This window comes from Rutidosis leptorrhynchoides, chromosome 2, assembly GCF_046630445.1.
Source record: "Rutidosis leptorrhynchoides isolate AG116_Rl617_1_P2 chromosome 2, CSIRO_AGI_Rlap_v1, whole genome shotgun sequence".
Classification (NCBI taxonomy): domain Eukaryota; kingdom Viridiplantae; phylum Streptophyta; class Magnoliopsida; order Asterales; family Asteraceae; genus Rutidosis; species Rutidosis leptorrhynchoides.
The window spans coordinates 134,502,242-134,528,424 of record NC_092334.1 but is presented as its reverse complement, the minus strand read 5'-3'; the positions used below and the strand labels follow the sequence as shown (position 1 = coordinate 134,528,424).

At 36.5% G+C, this 26,183-nt stretch overlaps 1 protein-coding gene and 1 non-coding gene across 2 annotated transcripts; both read right to left on the bottom strand.

Moving 5' to 3' along the window:
• Window positions 1-375: 375 nt before the first annotated feature.
• Window positions 376-482, bottom strand: LOC139895303 (small nucleolar RNA R71). Its single transcript, XR_011775760.1, has one exon. It is a non-coding gene; the product is annotated as a small nucleolar RNA R71 (small nucleolar RNA).
• Window positions 483-8,692: 8,210 nt separating this feature from the next.
• Window positions 8,693-10,547, bottom strand: LOC139888290 (uncharacterized). Its single transcript, XM_071871308.1, has 2 exons — window positions 10,188-10,547; window positions 8,693-8,749 (listed from the first exon to the last, which is right to left on the bottom strand). Exons 1-2 carry the CDS (start codon window positions 10,545-10,547, stop codon window positions 8,693-8,695), a joined length of 417 nt encoding a protein of 138 aa, XP_071727409.1.
• Window positions 10,548-26,183: the final 15,636 nt, after the last annotated feature.

The following is a 26,183-nucleotide window of genomic DNA, read 5'->3' as shown; positions in this document are numbered from 1 at the left end:
GCGTTACGCGTTACTTTAGCAGAAAACACTAAACCCTCGATTGAAGGTCGAGGAGGACCGATTAGATTTCCAGAGATTCAAGGACACTCGTTCGAGTTAAAACATTATATTATACAGCTCATCCAAAATGGCTGTCAATTCCATGGATTACCGAATGACGATCCAAATTCCCACCTTGATAAATTCATATCTCTTTCAAATTCCTACAAGCAGCCAGGAATAAGACAAGCTATAGTCCGGCTATACTTGTTCCCCTATTGTCTCACTCATCATGCACTGACATGGTTCGAAGGACTGGAAAAAGATTCCATCACGTCTTGGACGGAGATGGCCACTAAATTCCTAACCAAATATTTCCCTCCTTCTAAACAAACCATGCTTAAGAATGACATCATTAACTTTAAACAAAGTTATGATGAATCTCTTTACACTGCATGGGAGCGATTCAAAACTCTGCTGAAGAAATGCCCTAATCACCAGTTAGAACGGTCAGCCCAAATCTGCACCTTCTATAATGGTCTTACGGTAAATCATAGGATGACGATCGATGCCACTGCTCAAGGAAATCTGATGAACCAAACTGTAGACGAAGCATGGGAGTTACTCGAGAACATGACAATGCATCATCATGACTGGAACAATAGTGAAACAACTTCATCATCTGCACCACTCTCTGCACTTAATAATCAAACAGAGGCCATCAAATCTCTCACAGACAAGATGGAATCTCTTGCCAAACAACTCGGAGAATTGAAGATGCAGCCGCAGCAAGTTAACTAGGTCCATGCCTGTGTTAATTGTACTAACCCGCAACCCGCTGAAGAATATCAAGTTGAGTACGAAAACCCTGACGGTTCAGTATGTTACGTTCAATACCTAGCTCGCCAATCAAATCCCGGATTCAATTAACAACCTAGGGTTAACCAATTCCAAAGAAACAACCAACCTTTTCACTATCGTTACCCACCTTATCCACCCCAACAATATCAATTGACCTACGATCAATCACTTCCACTCACTGGTCCACCAGCTGAGGAAAATTCCCCAACCACCCAAATTACAAAAGTAGCCAACCCTACTCTCAGAACTGATGATCAGTTGACACAGTTCATTCAAGGACAACAACAGTTAAATCAGAGAACTGCATCTAGACAAGACCAGACAGAAATACTAATGAGAAATCAACTAGCTCTGCTCAAAAGTCTAGAAACGCAGCTCGGACAGTTATCACAACGCCTTGAAACCCGACTGCAAGGGAGGTTACCTAGTAATACTATCCAAAATCCCCACATAGAGGAAGCTAAGCAAATGGACTCAGTAATCCCAGGAGAAGAACCACGGAGAAGGTCAGCTAGAATCAAGAACAAATCGACATATACTCAGCAGTTATCCACCGCAACTCCGGTTCGTGTACCCTACCCTGGAAGGTTGCAGGAGGAACCTTCCAAGCTTGATTCCTTCGAACTTAATGGAAGATTCCTGGACACCGTGTCCAAAGTGCCTAATCAAAAGAAATATATTTGAAGGCTTCTCTCTACAAAAGAAAAGATACCAGATTCTAACAAGATTCCACTTAGTGAAGACTGTTCAGCAGTACTCAGAAACTCTCAACCGCAGAAGCTAGGAGAAACGGGCCGATTCGTTTTCCCGTGTTTAATCTACCAATCTGGAACCATTCATGCGCTAGCAGATTTAGGAGCAAGTATCAACCTAATCCCCTACTCTCTCTAGAGTTAAGAGACTTGTCACCGACTATAATGACAATCCAACTTGTCGATCATACAATTCGATATCCTAAGGGCATAGTTGAGAACGTCTTGGTGAAAGTCGACAAATTCTTGTATCATACGGATTTTGTAGTGATGGACATTCAGGAAGACCTACACACACCTATAGTATTAGGAAGACCTTTCATGAATACGACTAGGACTGTCATTGATGTGTACAATCAAACCCTGATCTTACGATCACATAGAGAGAGCATCACCTTCAAAATTGACCGACCTACCGATCTTACTGGACAGGCAGAGATGTTTGCTATTTCCACCAGACAGATCACTTCCGATGATGAGTCCCCATCACCAACCGATGATATCGAGATGGGTGTCGAATCACAGTCTGTTGACAACCCAGAAATGGAAGAAGAGGATCCCAGTGAAGAAATAGAGGAAGAGGAAGAATCTGAGGAGGAAGACGAAATGGAAGACGTAAAAGAAACTGTGATAATACCATCTCCAAGCCCAGAGCGTCATGAAGAATTAATGAGGCTTGAGACTAAAGATCACAGTTTAATCATTTGCTTCAAAAAGAAGACTGATAAGGTTGAAGTTAAGGACATAGAAATTGCTCCCGAAAGTGTCAAAGCAAAGGACCAGAATACTGAAGAAACCCGTTCATCAGACGAATCTTCAGACAATTATTCTACCGATGATGACGAGGAAGAGCAACATGAAGACATTATGTATAACTTATATTCTCCATCCGAACCAGATCAGGAGGAGCCGAACTCCTCTTCAGATCGAATTCCGATCATATCCACTCACGCCGACATGATAACCTTCATCAATGACACCGATGAATTTGAAGAGATTCTCGAAGCCATCCATAAATCAACATTTTATAACACGTTACGCTTAACCGAAAGAATCATGGCTATCAAGGATGAATACAACCTTTATCTCCAGAAAGAAGACAATAATGCTGAAATCCTAGAAGAACGCATTCAAAACTTTATCAATACCCTTCACGATCATATCTACCGCGAAGAAAGGCAATGAGAGCACAATTCAGTAGTTCGCACTATTCTTGAGACGAGATTTTGTCGAGATCAGAAGATCATTTACTCTAAGGTCTACAACGCCTTAACCGGATCTGCACTTCCGTTCTCAGGAAACTAACGAGCACTGCTGACTCTCATCCAGAAGCATATGGATCATTCCACCGGACGCCCGACTTATCACTCTGATTTGCAAATGATCGAGGATATTCACAGCTTTTTCGCCCTCTTGGAGAGAGATAATTTCGAAAGCACACCAGAGAGGCTAGTAATTTACGTAACAATTGATCACCACGCTGATCTAATTTTCAAAGAGTTACAAGACGCAGTCACAGAGGAAGTAAGACGCAACAATCCGTTTTCTCATCTTGAACCAGACCGAGTCAACATTGCCACCTACGTTACAAAGCAGATAACACGTATCTTTCAAGAATCCACGGATCCTAGTTTCACATTCAAGGCCGGATATACTCAAAGACGGTGACATTAATGCTTAGGTCAGGGCTGATCTTCACATCTTTTCAGCTTTGCCTTTTGACTACTCTGTGCAAAGCTACGGACTCCTATTGTGGAGACCACCGATCAGAAGATTTTGAAATATTAAAGATACAATTTCTGACATTATTTGAAAACCTCCAAAATGAGCATCCTATCAGAGAGATAATCACCACCAACACTGCTTCAATGATCGACATTCATGGATCAATCAGTAGAGCATTGGATCATATTCTTATCGGACTTCAAGATTTGTCACGAGCTGAAACCGCGCATTATCTCTCTTTCAGAAGACCTTTAAGAGATGTACCAGATCTGTTACCACTGTTGATCTGACACTTTCTTAGAATTTATCCACCAAGACTCACATTCCCTCGAGAAGACCAAGATCACAACTGCCAGAGGGGAATGACTACTCTTTAAGCATCACTAAGGTAGAACCAACGACCTTAAACAAAAGCGCTTCTCGGGAGGTGATGTGTTGAATCGCGTATATAAATTATAAGTGGAAAATACCAGTTTAATTGATTAAATACACTAACGGGCAGTGTACCCGATCGTGTATTAGTAAGATTTGGTAAAGTCCAAAGTTTGTTCCAAGGAAAGTTTTCGTGTCAACTTAAAATAGTAACTACAAGTAATTAAGCTACTTTATCTAGCAACCTAATGAAATAACTGGTTTTTGTAGTTTTGGCTATTTAACGATTAGCTGAATCAAGAATTGGTTTATAAAAGTAAAAATAGTATTTTTGTTCTTTTTAGTTTATGAGCTAGCACTTAACAAATAATAAAGATAGATTTGTATTCAATTCAAACAAGAATGTTCATCTAGACCTTTTACCCTCGATAATGGATGTTCGTGTTATTAAGATCGTTTATCTCATCTATGCATGCAAATTAACCAAACGGGTCATCAAGAGTTCTTTTAACGACCACTCAAACTCTAATTACACAGTGTAGGGTTCCATTACACTTAAGGCCTTATTGTTTGTGTTCAACTAATTAACTAACTTAGTATTCGATTAACAATTGTGCTTACGTTCGCTTACACAATTCATTCCTATACAATCTACTAGTCTTTACTCAATTTACCCCCTTGGTCCGGTTTAGCAAACAACTACTTAAGACAAATTAGTTATAAATTAAAGTGTTAAATTAATCCAGGGTTCCATTGATCAAACAAACACAATAATCAATTGAGAGCAAATATGTAAACATGAACAACCATGGATCTTTTAATCAAATCCAAATTAACATGCATAAAATCCTTGATAAATCAAATAAACATCCAAAACCTCGGTTATTAGTCTAGACAAACATTAAATAATTAGCCAACAATCATGACTAAAACCAAAATCACAATCAAAATAAAAGATGAATTCATTGTTTGAAACAAAGAGATAAACCTAATTGATGAATGAATCTTGAGTGATGAACGAATCGAAGCACGTTCCCGTAATGATTGAAGCGTTAGAATGATCTTGGGATTCCCCAAAAATCACCATTTTTCGTCTTAGAGCTGCTGCAATTCGTCTGGGAATAAGATATGATCATTAAGGTATTTTTTCGAGCTTTAAATACCCTTGCGAAATCATTTGAGCCGAGCCATTGCCACGCCGCGGCCAAAACCTGTCGCGCTGAGACATTACGCTTGCACTGGGACACCTTTAAACCCTCTCCTGATCTTGAAATGCGGCAAACGCCATCGCGCCGCGGCCTAAAACTGCATCTGAAACCTTCTTTAACCCCTATTCTGATGTCGAATCCTGTTGATCCCCGCGCTGTGGCAAATAGAATTGCGCCGGCCTCCTGTGTAACCAGACATTCACGTTTCTTTTGCACTTTTTCCTCACTTAAACTAACTCAAAACCAAGATACCCAATATGTACTTCACATTTCCAACCTCGGTGCACCAATAATAATAATAATAGATTAACATAATACCTCAATAACTCCATAAAACACAACTCTTCTATATTTAGCTCTTCAAACTCGAACGTTCTCAATATTATCAACATAACCACCAAATCGTATCCGAAAGGATTAAAATGTGATCGATATCGCTAAGGAAAACGTGTATAAAATATGCGATATCAAACCACCCCACACTAGAGTTTTACTTGTCCTCAAGCAATTGAACTCGAAAATAATATTCTACCATATAATAACTTCTTCGAACGTGTATGTAGAACCAAACGAACAACCAACAAACCACCAACTAGCGTGGGCACGATTTTAGAGTAAATATCAACCATACCTCCTACTTGCATTCCCCCGAAATTAACTTCCCAAACCTCAAGCAATTAATATGAACAAAGTAGCTAAATGTAGTCTCAAATAGCGTACCATAATAATGAGGTAGAGAATCTCGAGCTATAATATGTAATCTTCAAAGAAACCGGGAATCAAGTGGGAGCCGAGCACCAAAGATATGACAATCAAACATGTGTGCCAAAACAACGCATGGGCTACCTCGCAATTGGTCTAGCCAAGCCTCCAACAAGTACCTAACATCGTAATGATGTCGGTAAGAAAATTATGTAGCTTAGGAGGATACTACGTTACGTCCAGATATCATCGATAATCATGAGGTAACCATCTAATCTGTTAAATCAATCATGAAGATTGAGGTTCATCAGTCTTAAAAGCTGATTAATCTTTAAGGAGATCATCCTTCCGGGGATCTGATAAATCACTGATATTTTGTGTATACATGGTGCCCCCGTTTTACGAGATAAATCTCCCTCATTGAGATAAGTCTGACCACTAGCTCCCTGTTTAATGCTGAGGCCTAGTGGATTTTCAGCCGATGATAGAGAAGACTTTTCAAGACTGTTGATCAACCTACAGCTGGTCTGGACTACAACTTATGACAAAATTCATCAAGTGTGTCAGCCGGGAGACTTGACTCCCTTTAGGATGGAATGGATACATCCTGTGTGGTCTTATTAGGGTGTGGGATGCAACATTCTCCTTGTTAGGAGAAACAATGAGGATCACCCTAATTAAGTTTTTTGATCTAGCGCATGGCCCGGTTTTGACCATGCGATCCAATCACCGCTCTGACGGTTGACACCCGTTTTGGTACAGGTGACCTAATATTCAATTCCGAAGAATTAGTAGGATTTCACATGTAATGGTAATGAACGTGGTTCGGTTAAGGCTAGTGTCACCCACAGTTTTCCTGGCTTTTGGAAAACGACACGGAACAAGTATAATTTCCGAGCCAACTAATCCCGGTGTCGGAGTAGGGCGGAAAGAATACAGGAAATGTCATTTTGTACTTGTCAATTCAAGGGTAACAACTTCCCAGTTCGTATAGCAAAAGGATTTCAGCCGAATTTTCAACTATTTTTCTCTTTTTTTTTTCTTTTTAAACTAACTTTTCTAATTTTTTTTAATTTTTCCCCTAATTTTTCAAAAAAAAAAAAATTTACGACCAAAACCCGTGAAACGTCAACTCTCTTTTTTTAGATCAAAACTAATATGATGATGTCTCAATTATCAACCAACCCGAGAGATTCTACGTCCCCCATCCCACACTTGAGATCAAGTAATGTCCCCATCACTTGAGATCAAAAATAAATAAAAATCGAAAGGTTAATGTGAGAAAGAAAATATAAAAACTTATCGAGCTTAACCACTGATCGTGGAAAACCAGTGACAGATGGCACTGAACTGACTGCCAGCATAAGAACATCGTCCATTCCTGATCATCACACTAATATCAACAATCATGCAGTTTTGCTGAACTTAATGCCAAACTTGAAAATTCGTTTCACCAACCAACCTAATGAAAGAAACACAGAAAAACTACATAAACGGGACAAGATGGCACCACCCGATGCCTAAACACCTTGCCCCCAAAATAAGTTTTCAAAGTACAGAAACAAAATACATAATTATCCAAATACAGACCGAAGGAAAGGAAATAGTCTTAAACAAATTACAACATGATCATCGGGCTCGCAGGCCCTCCTTAATAAAAATCACCAAAAGGCCAATGGCCTTGTGGATATCTCTCATAGAACTGCCTCCTCGTCTCGTCCATAGCTTCGCTCGGGTCGTATGTGGGTGCGGAAACTCGAGGCCTGATTGGATTACGGTAGTAAATGGCTCTACATGTGGTGTACTCATATAATCATTCGGATAATTATAATAAATACATGCATTATGATGCTGCCAGTCATTACCATACTGCATCCACTGCTGATCATGCAGGGATTTCGTCATCATCTCCTCTTGTCGTAGCGTGCTCGCCTCAACCCATTGTTGACTCCCCCACATACGATCATTATGTGATTGCTGATCTCCCTGGAATGCATTAAAGTTGCTTGACACACCAATCTAAATATTATCAACACTAGACACCAAGCTATTCCACACCGCTTCAGTCACACCCTAAGATTGACCACCTGCAGGAACATTCGGAGCAACCGGCTCCACATCATTACCTCCTTGATTATTACCACCAACATTACCGCCTTGATCCTCAGCCGCCACATTGGGTGCTTCTTGCCTCACATACTCCACCAAACCAACTCTATTCGTATCCCACATCACAAAGTTTTCACTAATATAAAACCTTAAATTAAAAGGTTTCATCACCTGCAATGGTTCACACAATTTTGTGCACCTAGTAAAATCAATGTTGAAAAATCTTGCAATTTTTGTAACAAAATGACCACCAAGAAGTGGCCTCGATGCTTGTGTGTCCCTAGAATGGTTAGACAAATAAGTACCAATCAACATACACAAGTCAACGTTTGCATGAGCTCGAACTCGATTCATAACCCACAACTCTGTCGAATTAACTTTATCATTCCCATTCCTTCTACCGCAAAAAGTACACGCTAACAATTTATGAAGTAACCTAAGCTGTCTACTCTGAATATCTGACCCCTTTGACTCATTAGAAATGAACGGAGTCAAACCCGAGATTTCAAACCAAAAGTCTCGCTCATTGTAATCTTCCGGATGCCCGATAAACTTAGTTTCCTTCTTCAAATACCTTTTCAAAGCCGCATCATCCAGGACCTCATACAAGTTTAGTGCTCGAGCCAAATCCATACGAATCATAGCTCGTTTTTTCCCTAGTTGAAATGTCATAAAGCCTTGATCCGTCGAATCCCTTCTAGAACGCACACTTAAAGAGGAAAAGAACTCCACAACTAACTCACAGTATATGTCATCCCTCAAGGACATCGCACGTTCCCAAGCGTCAATATAGACACTTCCCTGATTTCGCACCATCGCTAACATCTCAGTAATTTCCTCCCTTATCTCATTGGTCACCTTATCCAACTCACTCCAACTAAAGTACCATGTTGCTTGCACACTCCGGGCCGAAATGAATTCAAAATATTCGGAGTATTTTTCCTCAACCTTTTGCAACCAAATTTCTGGATTAGTTCTTCTCTCTTATGCATCCCTTCGCGATTGAGCCGTGGAGGATGAAGGAACATCAACTCCGCTTCTCTGCACACATGAAACAAAAAACAAACCAAACACCAAACATTGTAAAGTTATCATTAGGACAATAATAATCATCAAGCCAACATGTTCCACATACTTGCACCAACTTCCGTTTATTACTCGTTTCAACTTCAATTCGACATTTAAACAAAAGCAAGTTTTTACAACATGTGTTTTTGTTCCATTTTACCAAATTCAAACAAATTCTCAAAACAATCATGCCACACAATTAACCCATTTAACAATTACCACTTAACTCAAATGAACAAATTCATCTAATGATTTAACCAACCCACGATAAACCATCCCAATAATTACTAGTTAACTTCTAAACCTTCAAGAAGTTAAAACAATACCAACTAAACAAATAATCATCTCACAAAATTACCATCAAGCTTCACAAATCACCAAAATCACATATAACCCGCCCAAATCACCCCACACTATCTTAAAACATGTATCTAGTAGCAAACATCTTCCTCACAAGCAAAAACCCCAAACATCCAACACCAAATTCGGATTTATCACTGCCCTAATCTCAAGAATCAATATTATGCATAAACTACACAAGAATTCATGAAGAAAACACATAAATATCATATTCATAAACAATTCATCACATATAAAAGCATAAAAGGTCTCAATTAAACAAACCCCACAAAAATTCAAACATGAACCCAAAAATTAATGAAATTAATCATAGAATTACGAGAGAAAAAAATAGAGAAGAGTAAAATCAGACCTTAACAGGTATGATTGAACAAAGATTTGAAGCAATTAGTGAAGAATGATTGTTAATTGAAATTAGGGTTTTGGTGACTCAATGTAGGTGTGAGAGATAGATAGCATAAAAGTGGGTGAAAAGAGCTCAAAGGATTCCTAAAAAGGGTTGGAATCCCGTTGGGTTATAATTTGGATCGGTTTGACCCATTTATTTTAAAACATTGACCGACATGCTTGGAATCTGGACGGCAGAAATGTCGCGCCGCGATTTATTCTCTGCGCCGCGGAGATAGGCAATGTCTGATGCTAATTTTTTTCTCTTGCTCTCCGACCTCAAACCACTTGAAACTGGCGCCGCGACAAATATCCATCGCGCCGCGGCCTTAATCGTGGTCAGGTATCAATTTAAAAAGCCGTCTGATATTGAAAATAGTTAAAACTCGCGCCCCGACCATAAGCATCGCGCCGCGGCCATAGGCATGAGCTGGTACTTCGACTTTTTTACTCATTCAGCAACTAATTATCACCATAAAGCACTAAACAACCAAACAAAACAAAAATTAATCGACCCCAATCAATCGTATAGCATTTTAGACTCAGCAAACCCGCAATCAAACCTATACATACAAACTATACAACAAAGTGAAGTTTAATATCGAGTCATTCACGGGACTCAACTCCGCATTCATTCGTTTTCCAGCTCGAAGTTGAGGTTAACCTCATCTTCAATTTCAGTTTCAAGAAAACCATCAATGTAAGGTCTAACCCGGTGGCCATTTACCTTAAACTCTTCACCTCTCAAATTCACTAACTCAATTGTACCATATGGGTACACCTTCTTCACAACAAATGGCCCGTTCCATCGGGACTTTAACTTTCCGGGCGATAACTTATAACGAGCATTATAGAGAATGACTCGATCGCCCTCCTTGAACTCTTTAGGGTTTTTGATTAAGTTATCATGCCAACGTTTGGTTTTCTTCTTGTAAATAACCGAGTTCTCATATGCGTCATGGCGCAACTCATCCAACTCGTTTAATTGATCCAAACGAAAGCGACCCGCCTCATGGTAATCCATATTGCACACCTTTAAAGCCCAATGAGCTTTATGTTCAATCTCCAAAGGGAGATGGCATGCTTTACCATATACCAAATGATAAAGTGTCGTGCCTATCGGTGTCTTGTAGGCCGTACGAAAAGCCTACAATGCATCTTCAAGCTTGGTAGACCACTCCTTAGGATTCGTACCAACGGTCTTTTCTAAGATTCGTTTCAATGACCGGTTGGTATTCTCAACTTGCCCACTTATTTGCGGGTGTTAAGATGTTGAAACTTTGTGGGTTACCCTGTATCGTTTCAACACTTTCTCCATTTGAGCGTTACAAAAGTGGGTCCTTCTATCACTAATGAGGGCTTTTGGGGTGCCAAATCGGGCAAAGATGCCCTTTAAGAAGGCAATTACAACCCGTGCATCATTAGTGATAATGCTAAAAACGAACATATATTTCATAGCATTATCCTTCCATAAAGACAAGCTTTTAGTTGCAATTGTTCTAATTCCAAGTAATATTCGTTTAAATAATAAAAGGTGAAGACAAAAGACAGATTCGACGATTTGAAGACGCAAATGACCAAAAAGCTCAAATGTATAAGATACAATCCAAGTAGTTCAATTTATTGATGAGAAACGTCTAAAAATCACAAAAGTACAAGCTGAGAAACGCCAAGTAGAAGATATCTAAGCGTACGAAAGGACGTTCGAAAATCCAGAACCGATACATGAACCCACTATCAACGCGCGACGCAACGGACCTAAAATTACAAATTAACTATGCACATAAATATAATATAATATATAATTAATTATGTAAATTATATATATATATATATATATATATATATATATATATATATATATATATATATTATATTTATATATTAAATAAATAAACGTCGGCAAGCTAGGATCCAATTTCTGCGTGAGCTGGAATTCGAAGCTCCGCACTCGCGGAGCTGTGAGGCACAAAACCTCAGCACTCGCGGAGCACACCAGGACCCAAATCCTTCTATAAAAGGCGACGCAAATCGACAAAATATTTACACCATCTTCAATCTTCATTCTGTAAACATATATATATATATATATATATATATATATATATATATATATATATATATATATATATATATATATATATATATATATATATATATATATATATTTAATTTTAATTTTAATTTTAATTTAAGTTTAATAATAATAAGGTTATTATAGCGAATGTTTTAAGGTTTTGTAAGTCGAAATTCTGTCCGTGTAACACTACGCAATTAATACTCATTGTAAGTTATGTTCAACCTTTTTAAATTAATGTCTCGTAGCTAAGTTATTATTATATTTATTTAAGCCGAAGTAATCGTGATGTTGGACTAACTATAAAGACTGGGTAATTGGGCTTTGGACCATAATTGAGGTTTGGGCAAAAGATCGACACTTGTGGAAATTGGACTATGGGCTATTAATGGGCTTTATATTTAATTAACTAAATGATATGTTGTTAATTTAATATAGAGATTACAACTTGACGTATTTATATATAACCACATATGCTAGACTGGGTACGGTTGGCGGGATATCTATAAATACTAATAATTGTTCATTTGACCGGACACGGGGATTGATTAATAGTCAATGGACTCATTGAAACAGGGGTGGATTACATTCAAGGGTAATTGGTGTAATTGTTAATAAAGTATTAAGACCTTGGATTACACGCAGTCGATAACCTGGTGTAATCATTAAACAAAGTATTAAGACCTTATTACGGTTTAATTCCCCAATTAGTTGGAATATTTGACTTCGGGTATAAGGTTAATTTGGCGAAGACCCTCACACTTTATAATTATCACTGATGGACTATTATGGACAAAACCAGATGGACTTATCAAATAATCCAGGACAAAGGACAATTAACCCATGGTAATAAACTAAAATCAACACGTCAAACATCATGATTACGGAAGTTTAAATAAGCATAATTCCTTTATTTTATATCTCATCGTACTTTTATTTACCGTACTTTAAATTATCGCACCTTAATTATTGCACTTTTATTTATCATCACTTACTTTACGCTTTAAAATAAGTTATATTTATATTTAATATTTTGTATTAGGTTTTGACTGTAATATATGACTTAAAATCGACAAACCGGTCATAAAACGGTAAAACCCCCCTTTTATAATAATAATAATACTACTTATATACATATATATATTTATACAAATATAGTTAATAAAAATATAGTGTAAGCTCAGTTGATCCCTGTGGAATGAACCGGACTTACCAAAAAGTACACTACTCTACGATTAGGTACACTGCCTATAAGTGTCGTAGCAAGGTTTAGGTATATCCATTCTATAAATAAATAAATAACTTGTGTAAAATTGTAGCATATTTAATAGTACTTCGTAGTAAAATTAATAGTATTTCGTACTACACCTCGCACACATCAAGTATTTTTGGCGCCGCTGCCGGGGAAGAAAAGCAAAATGCTATATTAAAAAAAAATAAGTTTTTAAGCTATTTTTGTAAAAATATATAAGTTTTTAAAAAAATATAAAAACATAAAAAAGAAAAATATATATCTATATTTCTAAGTATGAAATTAAAAAGTTTAATTTTTTTTAGAGTTATAAAACTAATAAGTAATTTTTAAAATATAAGTTTTATTTAAATTATATTTATATAAATTAAAATCAGAAATAGAGTTTAAAATAGAAAATTAAAAAAAAAAAAATTACGCTGAACCTGCATATTTTGGCCTGCATCAATCTGAGACTGCGTATCACCGCACTCGCGGAGCTTTTCTGGCACGTGGCACCGCACTCGCAGAGACATCTAACAGATCAAACCCTCAGCCTGCATTTATTACGAAATTAGGGTTATAATCTAGTTATTATTAATTATAATTAGGGTTTAATTAAATATTAATTAGTTTATCTTATTTTTAATTTTAGTTTTAATTAATATTATTAAGTATTATAATTATTATTAAATATATAGAATAATATTTTTATAAAAATAATATTTTTTATAAAAATTGTATTTTTATAATTTTAGTTTTATTTTTAAATTTTGTATCTTTATTCATTTAATTTGTAATTTGTATTTTTATCGTTCGTAATTAGTTTTAACTTAGTATTTTCCGTAGTTACTTTATATTTCTAGATTTTTAGGCTTTGCCGTAAAATTCCTTAAGTGCTTTTTCTTTAGATTAAGATTTAGACGTTTTAGAATTTTACGACGTCGCTTATCACTTTAATATTTAATAGATTTTAGTGCCTTTTTAAGTTATTGGCGTTTTGGATATAGAATTTCTTTTAAGCTTTAATACATTTAGACGTAAATTTTTAATTTTTAGTTTTTAGACTTTTAAGTTTCGACGCTTGACTTTCTTATTATTATTTTTCGACTTTTTGTTTTTCGACTTCTTATTTTTCGACGCGCTTTTTCTTTTTCATTTCTACGCTCTAGTTTTTAGGACATAGAATTTTCTATATTTTCTTTAAATCTCGCCGAAAAATTATTTTAAGCGGTTAAATTGATAGACATCCAAAATTTTCTGGTTCGTAGTAATAGTTGAATTTGTTAGTGGAGAATTGTGGGCTTTCGATTTAAAGGGTCCTGGCTACCTGCTGCATCTATTGGCTATTCGAAACGTGGGCAAAATCAGAAAAGTCTATTAATTTGATAACTTTAATAATTTTTATCTTTATAACTAATAGGATATTCAGTGAATGCACCGGGCAAAACATTCACCACCTTTCATACGTTCACCACCAGTAACTCGATCAAGACATTTAGCAAATATTGTCGCCGTTGATTTTTCTTTAGAATCATCATCTAGTCGAACAAGTACTCCAACTCAAATTTTCGATAATCTAATTTTTGAAACCGACTTCACAATTGAGGACCCGGAGGATATTCAGGGAGAATTCAGAGATCCTGAACCACTAATTATTCCTCCTGAATCACAAATTACTCATCCGGAGATTATCGAGGAATGAACTATTAAATTAGAATCTTCTAGTGATTCAGATTCAACCATTTAAATCATGGAAGAAACGGAACCTCAAAGTATGGAGGATCGAATGAAAGCTACACGCACTGGCCAAGGTCACGCAATTATTCAACCAGACGTTAATGCGCCAGATTATGAAATAAAAGGACAAATCCTACACATGGTAACTAATCAGTGCCAATTTAGTGGTACGCCAAAAGAAGATCCAAACAAACATCTCCGAACCTTTAATAGGATCTGTACTGTATTCAAAATTAGAGAAATTGAAGATGAACAGATCTATCTCATGTTATTTTCCTGGACTTTAAAGGGAGAAGCAAAAGATTGGTTGTAATCGTTACCTGAAGGAGCAATTGATTCATGGGATGTTTTACTTGAGAAATTTCTTAAAAGATTCTTTCCGGCATCTAAAGTCGTGAGACTTCAAGGAGAAATTGCCACGTTCGCACAAAAGCCTAATGAAACGCTATATGAGGCATGGACAATATTCGAAAAATGTTGAGAAGTTGTCCTCAACACGGTCTAGATACTTATCAAATAGTTCAAATATTTTACAAAGGAGTCGACATCGCTACAAGAAAAGACATCGACACAGCAGCTAGTGGTTTCATTATGAAGAAAACCACAACCGAAGCTCACAAAATTATTGATAACATAGCATCCCACTCACATGAGTGGCATCAAGAGAAAGATATCTTTCGTTCATCTAAAATGGCTAGAGCCAATTCTAGCCATGACTTTGATTCCATTTCCGCAAAGTTAGATGCTTTCGAGAGACGAATGGAAAAGATGACTAAAGATATTCACGCAATAGGAATTAGTTGTGAGCAGTGTGGAGGGCCACATTTGACAAAAGATTGTCTCAGTGTTGAACAAACAATGGAACAAAGAGAGAATGTTTCATACATGAACCAAAGGCCTGTAAATAATTATCAAAATAATTATCAACCTCCAAGACCAAACTACAATCAAAATCAGAATTATAACCGAAATGTTCCATACAACAACCAACAAGGTCCTAGCAATCAACAAGTATCTAACAATACTTACAACCAGCAAAGACCCTATTTTTCCAAATAAATCACCACAAACCGATGATAAAAAGCCAAATTTAGAAGATATGATGTTGAAGCTAGTTGAATCTCAAACACAGTTTTTCTCATCTCAGAAACAAACTAATGAACAAAATGCTCAAGCATTTAGAAATCAACAAGCTTTCATCCAAAATCTGGAACAAGAAGTGAGCAACCTAGCAAGGTTATTTGGAGAAAAAAAACTAGGGAGTCTACCCAGCGATACAAATGCTAACCCCCGAAATGAAACTGCTAAAGCCATTACCACAAGAAGTGGTATTACACTCAAACCACCTGAAATGCCTGTAATTTCTGATGACTCTATTCCTAATACACAGGCACCACAGCCTAAGCAAGAGAAGGAAACAGAGCTGGTAGTTGAAAAAGTTAATGAAGATAACACAGTTAAGGCAAAGCCTTATGTCAAACCATATCAACCACCACTTCCTTACCCGAGTAAAATGAGAAAAGAAAGACTTGAAGCCGGGCAATCCAAATTCTTGGATATGTTTAAACAAATAAATGTCAATCTTCCTTTCATTGATGTGATTTTAAGAATGCCAAGATACGCTAAATTCCTGAAAGATCTAATCACAAATAGAAAGAAAATAGAAGAACTCTCGGCTGTTACAATGAATGTTAATTGTTCTGCAGTGTTGTTGAATAAGATACCAAAAAAATTATCAGATCCAGGAAGTTTTACAATTCCATGTTTTCTGGGTAGTCTTAGTTCAATAGAAGCATTGGCAGACTTAGGTGCTAGTATAAATTTAATGCCATATTAATTATACGCTAAACTAGACCTCGGAGAATTGAAACCAACACGAATAAGCATACAACTAGCCAATCGATCAATAAAATATTCTAGAGGGATAATGGAGAACATGCTAGTTAAAGTTGGTACTTTAGTATTTCCAGTAGACTTTTTTATTCTGGACATGGAAGAAGATTCTCGAGTTCCTCTTATATTAGGAAGACCATTCTTAAACACGGCTAAAGCAATAATAGACGTGTTTGGTAAGAAACTAACCCTAAGTATAGAGGACGAGAGTGTTACTTTTTCTGTTGATAGAGCCATGCAACAACCGCAAACTGCAGATGATACATGTTATTATGTTAAAATCATAGATTCACAAGAAGAATTGTTACAAGAATTTCCAGAATTACAAGGAACAGGAGAATGTTCTTTAGGAGAAGGAACTGAACCAAACGAAGAAGTTGAAATGTTAGCTACACTCATGGCTAATAAATACGAACCAACAACAGAAGAACTTCAAGTACTGAAAGAGGAAGACAGATATCGATACAAATCATCGATAGAAGAACCACCAATATTATAGTTAAAGCCACTTCCAAACCATTTGGAATATGCTTATTTACATGGTGAATCTGAATTATCTGTAATAATCTCGTCTTCTCTTATGAAAAATGAAAAATCTCAACTCATTTCTGTGTTAAATCCTCATAAACCAGCTATTGCATGGAAAATTCATGACATTAAAGGCATAAGTCCTTCGTATTGCACACATAAAATCCTAATAGAAGAAGGTCATAAAACGTATGTGCAACGCCAATGAAGACTAAATCCAAATATGCAAGAAGTTGTTAAGAAAGAAATTATTAAACTGCTTGATGCATGTTTAATTTATCCAATCTCTGATAGTCCATGGGTAAGCCCAGTTCAATACGTACCTAAGAAAGGTGGCATCACTATCATCACAAATGAAAACGATGAGCTTATTCCTACTAGGACTGTAACAGGATGGTGTGTATGTATTGATTATAGAAAATTAAATGACGCCACCAGAAAAGATCACTTTTCCTTACCTTTCATTGATCAAATGTTGGAATGGTTAGCTGGGAATAGTTACTATTGTTTTCTTGACAGTTTTTCTGGATATTTTCAAATTCCAATCGCACCAGAAGACCAAGAGAAAACCACCTTCACGTGCCCTTATGGTACTTTTGCCTAAAAACGCATGCCATTTGGACTTTGCAACGCCCCTGCAACCTTTCAAAGGTGTATGATGGCGATTTTTCACGACATGATAGAGGAATGCATGGAAGTTTTCAGGGTTGACTTTTCAGTCTTCGGTGATACTTTTGAAACATGTCTATTTAATCTTGAACGAATGCTTATTAGATGCGAGAAATCAAATCTAGTACTTAATTGGGAGAAATGCCATTTCATGGTCAGAGAAGGCATCGTTCTTGGTCATAAAATTTCAAGTGAAGGAATTGAAGTGGATAGAGCTAAAGTAGATGTAATTGCTAAACTTTCACATCCCACCAATGTTAGAGGAGTTAGGAGTTTTCTAGGGCATGCCGGTTTTTACCGACGTTTCATAACAGATTTTTCTAAAATTGCCACTCCTATGAATAAACTCCTAGAAAAAGATGCTCCATTCATCTTTTCGGATGAATGCATTAAATCTTTTAATATTCTTAAAGAAAAACTCAATAATGCGCCGATCATGATAACTCCAAATTGGAATCTACCATTTGAACTCATGTGCGATGCAAGTGATTTTGCAATGGGAGCCGTTTTAGGACAAATGATTGAAAAACGATTTCAACCTATCTATTAGCTAGTAAAACATTATAAGGAGCCCAAACGAATTATACAACCACTGAAAAAGAACTCCTTGCTATTGTTTTTGCTTTTGACAAATTTCGTTCATATCTCGTTCTAGCTAAAACGGTGGTCTATACCAATCATTCTGCTCTTTGATACCTATTTTTAAAACAAGATGCCAAACCACGATTAATCCGTTGGATCGTACTCTTCCAAGAGTTCGATATTGAAATCTGAGACAAAAAGGGAGCAGAAAATCTCGCCACTGATCATCTTTCTCTCCTTGAAAATCCCGAATTAGAAGTTCTAAATGAATCGGCCATACAAGACAACTTTCCTGATGAATATCTATTGAAGATCGATTATAATGAAATTCCATGGTTTGCAGACTATGCAAACTACTTAGTATGTGGATTCCTTGAAAATGGGTTGTCGTACCAAAAACGAAAGAAATTCTTTAGTGATGCATGTCAAAGGGCCGGAAAAATAAGTCAACGTGATGAAATGCCACAAAATGTCATTCAAGTATGTGAAGTTTTTGACATTTGGGGTATTGACTTTATGGGTCCATTTCCAAAATCTCATAATAATCTCTACATCCTCGTTGCCATTGATTATGTATCTAAATGGATGGAAGCACAAGCTCTCCCAACTAACGATGCACGATTTGTTGTCAACTTCTTAAAACATCTTTTTGCTAGGTTCGAAACACCGAAAGCTTTAATAAGTGATCGGGGTACTCATTTCTGTAATAATCAACTTAAGAAAGTTCTCAAAAGATATGGAGTAACTCATAAAATCTCAACCGCTTATCATCCACAAACAAGTGGACAAGTTGAAAATACCAACCGAGCATTAAAATGTATTCTAGAGAAAACCGTAGGACCAACTCCGAAGGAATGGTCCATAAAATTGGAGGATGCACTCTGGGATTTCAGAACAGTCTACAAAACTATAATTAGAACCACACCTTTTAAACTTGTTTACGAAAAAGCATGTCACCTTCCAGTATAAATTGAGCACAAAGCATTTTGGGCTTTGAAGGCATGTAATCTTGATTTGCATGAAGCTGGACGTCTACGATTAAGTCAACTAAACGAATTGGAAGAATTAAGACATGATGAATATGAAAATTCGTTAATCTATAAGGAAAGACCGAAGAAATGGCATGATAAAAGAATCAGAAGTTCAAAAGAATTTAAGGAATGAGACAGAGTTCTTCTCTTTAATTCACGATTCAAGCTATTTCCTGGAAAATTGAAATCAAGATGGTCTGGACCATTCATAGTTAAAAGAGTTTTCCCATACGGAACAATAGAGTTAATAAATTCAAATGGGATAGAATTTTAAGTTAATGGTCACAGAGTTAAACATTACATACATGGTCTGATGGAAGTTGACAATGAAGTTAATCATAATCTCAACACCATAGCTTACTAAGTGTGGGGAGATTTAAATGTTCTAAGATATAATGCTGTTTAGAGTTAGATTTTATGTTTTCGTGTAGTTCTTGAGAATGGAATCCGAATGGTCTTTCCCTAGCAGACCCTAAAGAGCTAGTCTTCTCCCCCCATTCTGAATTTTTATTTTTGTTAGGTTTTACGAGATGAAGAATTCCTTTGATCTGAACCATGGTCTACTACTACACGCTATGATTACTAAACGAAATAATAACACTTTCCTGAGTGAACTGGCATCATTTATAAGAGGCAAAATAGACAAAGTGAGGAAAGAACTCAGAAACAATCATAATAAGATACATTTTGGTAAAGGAAAATCAAAATCCGCAACAAAAAGAAGAGCACGACACCTTGAAAGATGTCATAAATGCGGAAAATGGTCACACGAAGGGATATGTTCGAACAATCAGACATATTCCAATACCAAATTCGTTACTCTATGCAGAGAAGAACCGTTCATATGCTTAGAAGAAAAGTTATTGAAAAATTGAGGTTACGCTTACGTAGCTATGAAAAACCAAATCGAACGACTCTCCTATGAGTCGATTAAAGCAAATCTCTGAGAATTCTATCTCACAGGTAAGTATGTACATTTTTTATTTTTATTTTATTTTATTGCTTTTAACCTTTTGATAATAAACGCTGAATCGTTCGCCATAAAGTATTAAATTGATATTCAATAAAATTAGGTATAATAAACCGAAATTATTGATATCATACCAAAATTTATTACATCACTGCGAAATATACCGTTTATTCATAAGGTATAAATATCTTTAATCAATCAATCCAAAATATTTCAGAAATTCATCAAGAGTAAAATTAGGTAATATAACCGAATTTACTTTACCCAAAAGAGGGACGTATATGTTAGGACCCCGAAGTTGTATAGTGTTAATGTGAATTAAGCTTAAATGAAGGTTTCTTAGAAGAGGGCTATATATGGAACCTAAGTAGTCCTAATTAGATAGCCATTGCATTGTAAATGAGTTCTAGAAGCTGTGGAATGTAATTTTATCGATTCTCTCTCATACTGAGTCTCCTTTCTACATACCGAATCTCACTATATCTTATCATTTCTCTCAATCTCATCATGATCTGACCTATCATTTGGTATCAGAGCTTCCAGGAAGTGATTCTACATCACTATATCGATCCAGAGATTGTAGATTACAGAATCTGAATACTCTCGGTAAAATGAATCAGATTTGGTATTATCGAATTTGATAATCTGACGTTCAAATTCTTGTGATAAGTTCAGCGAAGGTGTATTAGGTCTATTAGAAAGAGTTTCGATCATCATTACAGCTTTTTAACTTCAATTATGGAGAATCAAGTTGATTTTTAGAGTTTGTGGCTAAAACTCTCGGTATTGCTTAATTCAAGCTTGATTCTGGAGTTTTGTGAAGATTTAAAGATTCAGTTGTGTTCGTGAGGTGTTAAATCACATTTCTGTCGGTTCAATTTCTCCAATTCTTCAAGTTTTGAAGATTTAATCAACACTCGGTATCGTAACTGTCATACCGAATCTGCTTCATTACTGAAAATTCATCTTAAGTGTTGCAGATTGTGGTGTGTTTGTGATTCTATCACATTCGGTTTGATCATACGCATCTAATTGGTGTGGTTTGAGAAAGGATTCTGTTATATTTCTAAGTTTTAGACTTAGACTCGGTATTGTTGATGTGTTCTCTAAGGTGTGTATGAAACGGCTACCAGTTTTATATTTATTTACTACAGGAAATCACCTAAATTAAACTAAAACACAAAAGGCAAGTATACCTATCGTGTAATAATAAAGCTAAGGTAAAGTCCGGGAGGTCGATCCGTGGACACTATTATTGGGTGTCTTACTAGATCAAATTAGTTAATTAAGTAGTTAAACTAGATATAGTAATTATAGGTAACTTTGGGGGGATTTACCGTTTAATGACCGGTTTGTCGATTTTATATTTTAAGCGTACAGATAAATGACGATAATTAAAGTGCGTAAAATAAATAACAATATTAAAATGAAAATAAATAAAATTGCGAGTAAATGAAAGTACAATGAGAAATACAACAAAAGAATTATGCTTATTTAAACTTTCGTAATCATGATGTTTGACGTTTTGATTTTAATTTATTATGCTGGGTTAATTGTCTTTTGTCCTGGATTTATTTGATACCTATCTGGTTTTTGCCCATAATAGTTCATCGGTCATAATTATAAAATGATCATCAAATTAACCTTATACCCGAAGTCAAATATTCCAACTAATTGGAGATTCGAACTGTAACAAGGTCTTAATACTATGTTAATAATTACACCAGGTTATCGACTGTGTAATCCAAGGTCTTAATACTTTGTTAACAATTACATCAATTACCCTTGTATGTAATCCAACTCTGTTTTAATTAGTCCATGATTATTAATTTACCCACTTGGCCAGAATGAATAATAAATTACCCAATCCAATTGATTAATTAAATGATTGTAAAAGATGTCGTATAAACGTCACTAAATAGGACATGCATAATCATTTAATAATTATTAGATTAACTAATTTGAAGATAGGTTCGACAGACTCCAAAGAGTTGTCATTCGATTAGACAATACCCCCCATCTATTAATGGTCCATGGTCCAATGTCCACAAGTGTCGGTCTTTTGTACATACTCTAATTATGGTACAAAATCCAATAACCCAATCTTTATAATTTAGTCCAACATCATGATTACTTCGGCTCAAATAAGCATAATAATAACTTAGTTACGAGACATTAATTTAAAAAGGAAGAACATAGCTTATAGTGGTGAATAATCGCGTAGCGTTACACGGACAGAGTTTCGACTATAAAATCCGTAAAACATTTCTTACATTAACTCAATTATTATTAAACTTAAATTAAAATTAAAATTATAAATATATATAAATTACATATAAAGAGAAAGAAGATTGGAAAAAGGTGTGTCTTTCTTCATTCTCCGTAGTCTCGTTTTATAGGCAAATGTTGATTTGAAATTTTCACTTATGACCCCTTAACTATGCTCAATTAACAACTTTTTATTATTTATTATTATTCTTATTATGAATTATTTAAATATTATATTATATTCTTGTGCATAGTTGACTTGTACTTTCAGCTCCGTTGCGTCGAGCGTTGAAAGTTGGTTCATGTCTCGGTTCCGGATTTTCGAACGCCTTTTCGTATAATTTAATATCTTGTACTTTGCGTTTTGCTGCTTGTACGTTTGTAATTTTTAGACGTTTCTCATCAATATATTGAACCACTTGGATTGTACTTTGTACTTTTTAGCTTTTTGGTCGTTTGCGTCTTCAAATCGTCGAATCTGCCTTTTGTCTTCACCTTTTATTATTTAAACGAATATCACTTGTAAATAGAATAATTGCAACTAAAATCTTGTCTTTCTTGAGGGATAATGCTATGAAATATGTGTTCGTTTTTAGCATTATCAATATTCCCACACTTGAGCGTTGCTTGTTGTAAGACCCGAATATTTATTTTGTATACTTGTTTATAAAAGACATACGAGAACGGGCTTCGTTTAATATTTATATTTAGTTAAAAAGCAAAAGAACCTGAAACTGACTACTTGCGCGCCGCGTGGGTCTGGTGCGCGCCGCGCCGAATCGCGCTGACAGAATCCTTTGTTTTTAATTATTTTAAATGAAGGGTAATTTGGTAAATTCACTTGGGGCCGGATTTGTGAGCCATATCAGTTGGTTTAGATCTAACTTTGGATCATTTCACATCCATTCATCATCTTCATCCATTCTTAGAGAGAGAGAGAGGTCTAGAGAGAGATTTGAGGTTTTGGAAGAAGAAGCTCGAATCGTTCAAATTCTCGGGTTTTAAAGTTGTTCCTTTCGTTCCTAGCTACGTTGTGGTGGTATTGGTAAGCTCAAACTCCGAATTTCATTTATTTGATTTGATATTCAAGTTAGGGTTTTGAGTTAAATTGTTGTGTAACCCTTTTAGGTGATGAAATGGGTTTATAGTGACTAGTTATTCTTGTCACTTGGCGGGTTTTGGGTTGGATGACGATTTGGCCTTGATTAGGCTTTGGTTTGGAGTTTAATCACTAGGTATAGTGATTATTGAAGTATTGGAACCCATTTAGGGTATTATGGTTGACTAATTGTGACTTTGGGTCAAATTAGGGTTCGGTGGTAATTATGACCCAATTGGCGATTTAATGATGTTTATAAACTTAAAATGGATTAAGTTGAAGTATAGAACCGAGTTAAATATGTTTAGGTGTCAAAACTTGTAAAGGATGAGATTTTGACCTTTATGGGTCAAAATTAGGGTTTAAGTGTCAAAATGGGTATGACACGTGTTTAACACTTGAGTTCGAGTTTAATTGACATATTGGGACCATTCTCACTTGTGTTAGTGATTATGGGTTAGTTTGGGCACGGTTTGTGCTTGGAAGTGCATTTGGGTCGAAATTGCACTAATGGTTGAATTGGGTTGAATTGTGAATCCACTCTAAGTGTAATGTTGTAATTGTGATAATGGATTAGGTATTTCCCATTGGCGACTTGCGGATTACTTGGAAGCACTCTTCAAGACTTCAAGGTGAGTGATATTATCCTATGTACATATGTATGTGTAGGATGGGTGCGGGTCGGGTGGAGTGATTCTCGGCTATAGAGCTCACTTCACATGTAGGTGGACTTGATGGACTTTTGTATAAGTCCAATTGGCACGGTTGTGCGTTTGGTTGACCATCTTTGGCGAAGTACACGTTCGTGTGTACATTATCACACGTGATTGTGATTTGGATGTTGTAGCCCCGATGTGGTGGATTTTATAATCTCGTGACCGTGGGTTTGAGTTGGAGATGTGAATCGCGTGTGGTTTCGGATTCACGATGACGCGCGTGGTTTCGGTCATCTTATCAAATGAATCTCGTGTAGTTCGGATTCATGGTGACTCGTGTAGTTCGGTCATCTTATTGAGGTAGTAATCTCGTGTGGTTTCGGATTACTAAGGCTCGTGTAGTTCGACCAACCTCGATGTTGTGAAGATAGTAATCTCGTGTGGTTTCGGATTACTAAGGCTCGTGTAGTTCGGCCAATCTTCATTGTGGTATTTGGTTCTCGGTATTGGGTTAAGGTGTTAACCTTGTTCGTTTATATTGTTATATATTAATGTATTGTTGTGTTGTAGCTAACCCTCCGGGTGTAGCTATTTGGCGTTGTTCACATCGTCGTTGGTGAACTTATATTGTTATTGTATCTTTAGCTCGTTGCTTAGAGATCGTACGGTATGCTTAGTGTAGTGCCTTATATGGATGCCTCGGTATGCGGTATTTGTTATTTTGTGGCGTGTCCATTTTATACATATATATGTATGTAGTATATTATCATTCACTAAGCGTTAGCTTACCCTCTCGTTGTTGACTCTTTTTATAGATTGCATGCGGATGGTGGCTCGGGTAAGCGCGAGGATTAGAGGACTTGCATAGTTTGCGTAGAAGGCTTGCTTTTGGATTTATTAGGATTGGGTAGCGTATCCCCAATCGCCATGCTCGGCTTTGTTTTGTATTAAAAGTCTTATGGTCGAAAATTGTATTTTGGTACTTAAGGGGTAATTTGGGTCAATGTGGGCCCCGCTTCGTAAACATAATTTTATTAATAGAACGTGCTAGTTTTTATATATGGAACATGGGGTTAAAAGCGTTACGCCTAAATATGTCGGGAACTAGTCAAACATTTTCGCATTTAAAGACTTTCCGGACAGTCAGGTTTGGCGCGCCGCGCGGCCTATATGGCGCGCCGCGCCAAGTGGCAGTTCAGCAATTTTTTTTTTTATTTTGTAAATTTAACGCGGTTTAATGCGGGTTGGTTTGGGTTGTTACAAGTGGTATCAGAGCATGGTCTAAGGGATTTAGGTGGCTTGAGATAGGTGCCTAGACTTAGACTTGTGTGTGCTTAAATTGTTGCGGGACTTGTAGGATTACGGGTCGGAATGGGTTTGGTTAGTGCCTTGGCTATAGGTTGACTAACGTTTATATTAGTAATGCGGATATTATTAATATGTTGTTGTGTTGTGATAATAATTCTCGCGTGTGTTTGTACCGCGTAGAATTTTGGTTGTGTTTGTGTATATCATCGAGCGAGACGGTCGTTGTACTAACGAGTCGATGCGGCATGTGTGCGTAATAAGAACTTGCAAACCTTATTACGGGTGCAAATCGTGTCTAACAAGTGATGTACGATGAGTGTTTAGCAAGATGGGGCTGTGTCGTGCGTACGGTTTTACACGTTCGTGGACTAATCGTTTTGCATTCTTTAGAATGACGACGCGAAACGAGACCGAGGCGAATGACGTGGAGTTTAACGCTAGGGTTGCGGCCGCCGTTGCGGAGCAAATGGGTGCGTTAGAAGAAAGAATGGAAAGGAGGTATTCCGAACTTCAAAGTAGTGGTGAAATGGAGCGTTATCTTAAGAGCTTCATGAGGACTAAACCCCCGATGTATGACGGAAAGCCGGATCCTTTGGTAAGCACAACTT

Coding starts and splice junctions, on each gene's coding strand:
- LOC139888290 (XM_071871308.1), bottom strand. CDS start 10,547: ATGGATTACCATGAGGCGGGTCGCTTTCGTTTGGATCAATTAAACGAG. Junction 8,750..10,187: donor AAACTGAAATTGAAGATGAG/GTTAACCTCAAC, acceptor TCATGTGTGCAG/AGAAGCGGAGTTGATGTTCC.